A 7,961-nucleotide genomic window follows, 5' to 3' on the forward strand; every position below is an offset into this window, starting at 1 on the left:
GATATATTAATAATTGTACTTCAAAATTAATTGATTTTTGAAGTAACTAGCAACATAATTTATTAAAATAGACTTTTTTTTTCTTTCTAAATGTTTAAAAATTCATTTCGATCTCGAGCTAACATGAATATATTTTAATTGACATGAGTTAAATTTAAGATTTATTGAATAAAGATTAAAAATAAGACATTTGCAAATATATGAATTAAAATGGAATAAACTGGTAATATTTATTTACTTATTATTATTATTATTGTTTTATCATAATTTCAAGTTCACAAATTTTAGCCAAAATGAGCCTGGTTGTTTGATTCCGTCTGAAAATTATCATCCTTCATGTTTTTTTTTTTTTTTAAATGAAAATTATCCTTCATGTTAAATTCCTATTTAAAGAGATTCAACGGCAGAAGAGCGCCGGATCGAATGACGTCGAAACGCGCGCAAGTCAATTCATCACACTTCATCACTCTCATTGAAGCATTGAGAAACAGAGCTCTCTCTCTCTATATATATATCTGTTTATCTTTCTCTCGCGCTTAATCAACGGCCGCGATCAATTTTCCGATCACCAACTCCGTCCTCTGTTTCCCGCTCTCTCTCTGGCATTTACAAACAATACACCGCCGTCTCCTCCTTAATTCCGCATTAGCCTCTCCGGCAGCAGAGCAGCATCAATCCGTTTCAACTCTCTCTCTTCATCGCACTGGTTTTGAAGTTAGCCGCGTGGAGCAACTGCAGCCAATTATTCCATCGCTTTCTCTCACATAGGTATCCATCTCTCTCTTCATTCTTTTCTCATTCCCGAGATTCTTGTTTACTACTCGATTCCGTTGACGGAATCAAATGATCACATAATAAATTAATATACAAATAGTTGAATTTTGAATTCAGGATAGAACTGTATATTTCAGCCGAGAGAGAATCTACCAGTATGAAGTTCAAGTTAATTCCGCAATTTGGATACCAAAATTGAGAAAATATCAGAAGTTTCCATTTGATTGATGAATTTTAGCGCAATGTTGGATTACTAATTTGCCCTTCCGTTGTAGTCGGTAGAGAATCATCGTCACAACCACCGCATGACGTTGGCGCTTGTCTACATATCTAAACACAAATCCATCTTCTCACGCTGCTTGAGCTCCTCATGTTCTCAAAAGCCTTCACGTTTAGTAAAAACATTCAGGACTTGGCTTCTGAAATGTTCCCAGGCCAAGTCGAAGCCGCTTTGAAGGAGGCTCCTGGTGCTAAAACGGCGCCGGATAGAGTTATCGTCGCCGTCAAGGCTGAGAGAGTCATTTCCAAATCTGCACTGGCTTGGGCTCTTACTCATGTGGTTCGTCCTGGTGACTGTATAACCCTACTCGCCGTCTTCTCTGTCGAGAAAACTGGTAATTCTCCAATTCTTTGCAATTAGTTCTGGCAGATTGAATTTTCGTTGATTAAAGCATTTGTGAATATGTGTGTTTAGGAAGAAGGTTCTGGAATTTTCACAAATGGAGCGGGGATTGTGCGAGTGCCGTTCAGGAGAACCTCCCGGATCGGGTACATGAGATCTCTGAGTCTTGTTCTCAGATGGTGCTTCATTTTCACAATCAAGTCGAGGTACAATTTTCTTTTCTTTTCCCTCACTGGGATGCCTTTTTGTGCCATTGACTCTTTAAACGACGTCGCTTCAAATGCATTTCATGGACCACCACGCTGTCACTTCTTAGCTAGTTGTCATTGTCTGGATAGCAAACAAAAAAAAGTGAAACTTTTGATTTACCTTGTGACTTGATTATTATGCTATTGAGTTTAGAAGATTCCAGGAGGTGGAAGGGTGTTTGCATTTGTTTTAGGTTAATGATTGAAGGTCCAGGTTGGAATACATGTGTCCCCCCGCGTTTTCCCATTTCTTTCCACTGGACCAAAGCCTAAACCAAACTAGTATGTTGATGGTTCCCATGTTGTCTTGGAGTTTCAAATTTATAGAGTTTGGTAATATCACTGAGCTTTGGATCTGTGTAATTGAAGGAAAAAGGATGTGGATTACTACGTTGTGTAGTATAGGATGATAATTGTGATGAATTATGATGACTGCCAATAGGAAGACCAATCATCAATCAGTCTTTTATAATTATACCAAGCATGCCTGTGTGATATTATCTCATTGGCTTTCAGGTACAAGTTAGGATTAAAGTTATCACAGGAACACAAGGAGGATCTGTCGCTGCTGAAGCAAAATTAAAAGGAGTTAACTGGGTCATACTAGACAGGTAATTTACCACCAGAACGTACTAGATTTTTATGTTTCTTACTGATTCTATGGTCTTTAATCCTTTCACGTGAGTAGACCATTTGGTTAACATAGGTCTCGTTTGATAACTATTTGGTTTTTTGTTTTCTGTTTTTGAAAATTAAGTCTATAGACACTACTTCCACTTCCAAAATTTCTTCCTTTGTCATCTACATTTTATTGATGGTTTAAAAACTAAGCCAAAATTTGAAAATTAAAAAAAAAAAGTAGCTTTTAAAATTTTATTTTTGTTTTTGGAATTTGGCTGAGAATTCAACTATTGTACTTAAGAAATATGCAAATCATTGTAAGGAGTGGGAAGGAAATAGACATAATTTTCAGAAACCAAAAATCTAAAAAAAAAAAAAGTTACCAAACAGAGTCATAATTATTTATAAATTCATTACAAACTGGTAAATCACAAGTTATCTCTGGAAGCTTGTTCTGCAGCTTATATGAACGGCATTAACTAATTTTAAATGTTTGTGCAAGATTTGCATTCATAGATTGTGGTTCAATGGAAAAATATTACCCAGTGAACTATTACTTATGGACCTTATCCAAAGTATTTAATTTATTATGTGGATCCAATTGAATTTTAATTGGAGATTTGATAGTTTGATATCCCTTTTAACAGAATGCACTTAATTTTTATTGAATGTGATTTTTTTTCCTCTTTGTTCCTCTTTTTTTGTTGGATCATAAGTTCCTATGCTACCTGACTTTTGTACTAATAAACAAGTTTCGAGATCTAATGCCATAGCTAATTGTTGACCAGGAAATTGAAGAATGAGGTAAAGAGTTGCCTGGAAGAACTAAGCTGCAATATTGTCACAATGAAGGGGTCTCAGCCGAAAGTTCTCAGGCTTAATTTGGAGTGCTGGAGTGAACCTCAAACTCCCTTCTTTTCGGCTAATTCTTCTCCTGTTCGGAAAGGTCAACAAAATAGAATGAAGCAGACAACTCCATTAGCAAACAGACCAGAAGAAGAACCAGGTGCCTCTTTCAGAAAATCCTCAAAAGAAGGATCAAAATTGGGTACTGAGTCTTCTATTTTCCTTGTATATGAGCAAAACCCGCTATATGAAGGAAACTTGAAAGGAAATCACCTGCCGATTAATGAGACTAACGATTTAAGCATTTCAGTATCTTCATCCAACTCAATGGAAGAAAAAGTTCTCTCTCTACCTCCAACATCTGTGGCTTCAAATAAAAAATGTGTCTATTGGATTTCTCAGAACCATAACATTTCGGAAGGAAAAACTCTATCCAAGTCCAAAAGAAGATTCCTTAGATTTGCCTCAACTCCAAAGGTGCCATTCAGTAATCCTACAAGCCTTGAGAAGAGCACGACTTTTGAAGATATGAGGCTCAACCAGTCGGAGAGAAAAGACTACATTGTGGACTCAAACATCAGGGATGCTGTCTCTTTGGGCAGAGCATCCTCTGCACCCCCTCCTCTGTGCTCAATATGTCAACATAAGGTGCCAGTTTTTGGAAAACCTCCCAGACAGTTCTCCCTCAAAGAGCTCGAAGAAGCTACTGACAGATTTTCAGATATGAACTTCTTGGCAGAAGGTGGTTTCGGAATTGTTCATAGAGGAATCTTGAGAGATGGTCAAGTTGTAGCTGTGAAGCAGTTGAAATGTGGAGGCTTACAAGCAGATGCTGATTTTTGTCGGGAAGTTCGGGTGTTGAGTTGTGCACAACACAGAAATGTAGTGTTGCTCATTGGGTTTTGTATTGAGGGCACGATGAGGTTATTGGTCTATGAGTACATATGCAATAGTTCATTGGATTTCCATTTACATGGTATAGTTCAATGTTTCTTCTTCCTCAATATTTCTTCATCAAATAAAATTCGGTTGTTTCATCTGCTTAATATTTTCTAGTTTATCATGAGTACATGCTATTTGCATTTCTGATTTTTAAGGTTCAATCCTGGAGTTTCTAAGTTTCAGTCACTGACAGGGAATGGAAGCCAGTTAGATTGGCATTCAAGGCAAAAAATAGCAATAGGAGCAGCACGAGGTTTACGTTATCTTCATGAAGATTGCAGAGTCGGGTGTATAGTCCATAGAGACATGCGACCTCACAATATCCTTCTAACACATGATTTTGAACCCATGGTACTTTGTTACTTGATATCAATTTTATTCAGTCTTGAAGCATTTATTTTCTTTTCCAGAACATCCGTTCTTTCAAATGATAGTTCAGACCAATTCTAAGATGATCTTCTCACTTTATTATCCCATCAGGTTGCTGATTTCGGGCTGGCAAGGTGGCATTCTAAATGGTCTACCAGTGTTGAGGAGCAAGTCATTGGAACTTCAGGGTATTCACTCCACATCCTCTTATATGCAAAGCTATAACTTGCAAAGACTACGTACTTGCTTGATGTTTGTCTTAAGTTTTCAATTGTAAAAGATTGTCTGTTCTGTTCACTCGCGCAAGATTACAAGAAGTAAAAAAACAATTATCAAGCGTTTAAGATTTTCTTATTGTTAGATTCATCTAGTTACTTCTGGTACCCCAGGTATCTAGCACCAGAGTACATCAATGGCGGTATGGTATCACATAAAGTGGATGTATATGCATTTGGCATGGTTTTATTAGAGTTGATTAGTGGCAGAAGAAGCTGTGAGCTGCACCGTCTAGAGGGCAAACAATTCATATCAGAATGGTTCCACCCCATCTCTGCGTTGCAAATTCAACATTTACTAACTAGTAGTAATCATTTAGTCGATCCATGCATGGCGTCCGAGCAATCCCCCGACTTCTATTATCAACTACATTCTATGGTTCGTGCCGCTTCCTTGTGTCTATGTCCAGATCCTGAATCAAGACCCTCAATGTCAAAGGTGTGTTTTTCATTATCAAATTCTGTTAAACATTTATTGTGGTAGTTGTTTGATGCATCCAAGTTTTTTACAGATTCTTCGAGTACTAGAAGGAGGAGATCCAGTTGTTCCTCTTGGGTTAGACTTCGACCCGGTCGGCTGCAGAAGTGCACACTTGGGTGGTCTGACGTCTCACAACCAAATCGAAGCAAGAAGAAGCCATACTCGTACACTCTCACAATGAAACAATTCAGTTTTGAATAGAAAAGGTCAAAAATTTTACAAACCTCTTTCACATTTGCTCTCCATTTTTTCCTCCAACTAATCATATTCATCACCTAAAAGTTAGGTGTTACGTGTAAAATACGAAAATTGTTTAATCTCTCTTTAGTGGTGTGATTGTTTATTTCCATGCCTGTAGTCAGCAAAGGGATTGAATCTCAAAATCCCCAATCTATTTGGATTTGAGTTATGAATTGTGATCATACGCATAAGGCTCTAGTTTAAACTCAAACTCTGAAACCCACAAGATAGATTTGAAATTTGGAACTATTATTGTGAAATACGAAAGAAAAAGTAGTGGATTTAATGGGAAATATGATTAGTATGCTTTTTTATGATCAATGCAAGGATACACACAAAGTGGAGGGTTAGATCCTTTTTTAATGTTCCACAATATACAACAGTATAGGAGGAAGGTGAGTTTGCTGGTTCAGAAAACACATGGGGTCGGTCAAGTCAAACACACACTTTAAAAATATCACAAAATGTTGAAAGATTCACTCTCAAATTCTCTTCATTTTCACATTCACAGTCGTTTGTTTATGCTGGCTGCTCTGTTGGAAGAGGAGAAGCTTCTTTCTGATGGCACTGAATCTGAATCATTTCCAAATTGTTGCTGCATCATCGCCACTGCATTCCTATCCGCCGCCATCTCAGATACACGCCACACCTTAATTGATTTATCCAGACTCCCACTATACACTATCCATTGCCTGTCCCCATTCTTAGACGATTCATTATCCTCCTCCGCCGCCAGACATTTCACCGGCCCGGTGTGGCCGGTCAGCACCGACAGACATGTATGGATTGCCCCTTCTCTCCGCCACACACATATAGTCTTATCAGCGGAGCCACTGAAAACCATACTCCCCACAGCCACCAGACACAACACAGTCAGCTTATGCCCTTTCAGAACACCACCGTGTGTTAATTTCCCTTTCCTTTCCCAGAAATTCACCATTCCATCAGATGACCCACAATACACGACGGTTCCAGCCGTCGTCACGGCCAACGCTGTCACTGCACATTCTTGCTTCAGCAATGACTCCAAAAGTGTGTGCTTTGTTGCCTTCCCTTTCGCTTCCCTTTTCCATACTTTCACTGTTCCATCGGCTGACCCTGTAAACACCAGCCCCTCGACACTTGCCACAACTGAATTCACCGCATCATCATGCACATTCAATGATTCCAAGCACTTTGAATCTGCAATTCTCCATACCTTCAATGTTCTATCCCATGAAGCAGAGTATAAAAGCAGTTTATCCTCAGTTAAGCTCAAACAAGACACTGCATCAGAGTGTTTGATCCACAAAGCCCTTCGACGTCCTCGTCCTTCGACATAATTGTTGGGATTAATTGAGCTTTTGAATATGTCTTTCAGTGTTGGCAATGTCCCAGCTCGTTTATGCTCACTTGGATTCTTTTGTGACACTTTCCAGACGCGGATTTTCCCATCTTGATGTCCAGTGAAAATCTTCTCACCTGAGATTATAATAGCTTTCACTAACCCACTGCTTGATTTAAATGCAGCGTATTCCTTCAAATTCTTCCAAACTCGAATGTTCTTGCTGTCGGAGCCAGTGTAAAGAAGCTCCCCTGAAGCAGCTAAAGAATAGATATGGCCTTCTTCACGAACTAGAGAGCCAATTAAGCCATTTTGAGGGCCGCTGTTCTCTTCCACTTGAGACCAGGGAGATTTAGCAAACATGGAGGTTTGATTCCATGGTGACATTGTCATGGGAGAGCCTTCGCCACTCATACGACTTGCGTCATAAAAAGCATGGCCGCCGACGGAAGCACTGCTGTTTCTCATGGCAAAATCGTCTTCGGTTAAGGTGGAGGAAATGTTGGGGTCGGAATGAGCCATGTTGCCTCCGTATTTGGCTCGAGGAATGCTGTTGCCTTCTCCAAACATGTTTTTTTTTTTTGTTTTTCTGGTATCTCTGACTTTGCTCCCACCTTCTCCCCTTTTTTTTGTGGATTGTTATTATATGAATTCCCACATGAGAAGTGAAAATTTCATATACAGATATTAGTTTTTAACCCCAGAAGGCTGATAACCCAAAAGACCCAAGTTAAAATGGGTGTTCTGGGACTCAAATAATGGGTTGATGATGGAGAGAAAATACAGGAGAGGATGCTAAAAATGTAAAACTAGAAGGTGGACACAACAGAGTTCGTCTATAATTAGCAAATTCAAAATGCAACGCTCAAGAAAACCAGGCAACCAAACCTTAATATTGGTCAAATCGGCAACATACTTTTTTTAGGAAACCAAAGGAGAACATATCGCTCAATATGTGGGGTTAAAACAAAGGGGGAAACCATCAAATAATTTGTTTTGGTAATTTATAAAATATAATTTGTTTAATTCAAAATTTCACATATGCTTCCCGCAATTCAAGAACACATCTCGTTGTCACCCTACCAAAGATAGCTCAATGATTAGAACATCTCTACTTTCACTCCTACAAAGAAGTCATAGGCTTTTTTTTTTCTTTTTTTTTTTTTTTTTTTTTTTTTTTTTTTTTGGTTACAATGAATCGTACATAAAAAATTAATTT

The 7,961-nt window shown here is 38.4% G+C and overlaps 2 protein-coding genes across 7 annotated transcripts; one reads left to right on the forward strand and one right to left on the reverse strand.

Moving 5' to 3' along the window:
- The first annotated feature begins 260 nt into the window (after window positions 1-260).
- Window positions 261-7,440, forward strand: LOC120091004 (inactive protein kinase SELMODRAFT_444075-like). 6 transcript variants are annotated; one of them, XM_039048771.2, is made up of 10 exons: window positions 414-768; window positions 892-1,388; window positions 1,469-1,602; window positions 2,161-2,255; window positions 3,054-4,087; window positions 4,247-4,404; window positions 4,534-4,610; window positions 4,812-5,136; window positions 5,210-5,384; window positions 5,930-7,440. In XM_039048771.2, exons 2-9 carry the CDS (start codon window positions 1,145-1,147, stop codon window positions 5,357-5,359), a joined length of 2,217 nt encoding a protein of 738 aa, XP_038904699.1. In that variant the 5' UTR covers window positions 414-768; window positions 892-1,144; the 3' UTR covers window positions 5,360-5,384; window positions 5,930-7,440. The 6 variants fall into 6 exon arrangements, with proteins under 6 accessions (XP_038904698.1, XP_038904699.1, XP_090174103.1 ...); XM_090317977.1 differs by having other exon boundaries at window positions 416-768; window positions 875-1,388; XM_090317978.1 differs by having other exon boundaries at window positions 417-768; window positions 1,050-1,388.
- Window positions 5,816-7,312, reverse strand: LOC120091005 (protein JINGUBANG-like). Its single transcript, XM_039048776.2, has one exon. The coding sequence runs from the start codon at window positions 7,310-7,312 to the stop codon at window positions 5,924-5,926; it is 1,389 nt and encodes a 462-aa protein (XP_038904704.1). The 3' UTR covers window positions 5,816-5,923.
- Window positions 7,441-7,961: the final 521 nt, after the last annotated feature.

Source organism: Benincasa hispida, chromosome 9, assembly GCF_027475165.1.
Source record: "Benincasa hispida cultivar pf3 chromosome 9, pf3_genome.v1.1, whole genome shotgun sequence".
Classification (NCBI taxonomy): domain Eukaryota; kingdom Viridiplantae; phylum Streptophyta; class Magnoliopsida; order Cucurbitales; family Cucurbitaceae; genus Benincasa; species Benincasa hispida.

Coding starts and splice junctions, on each gene's coding strand:
- LOC120091004 (XM_039048770.2), top strand. CDS start 1,145: ATGTTCTCAAAAGCCTTCACGTTTAGTAAAAACATTCAGGACTTGGCT. Junction 2,256..3,053: donor AACTGGGTCATACTAGACAG/GTAATTTACCAC, acceptor ATTGTTGACCAG/GAAATTGAAGAATGAGGTAA. Junction 4,088..4,246: donor ATTGGATTTCCATTTACATG/GTATAGTTCAAT, acceptor AGTCACTGACAG/GGAATGGAAGCCAGTTAGAT.
- LOC120091005 (XM_039048776.2), bottom strand. CDS start 7,312: ATGTTTGGAGAAGGCAACAGCATTCCTCGAGCCAAATACGGAGGCAAC.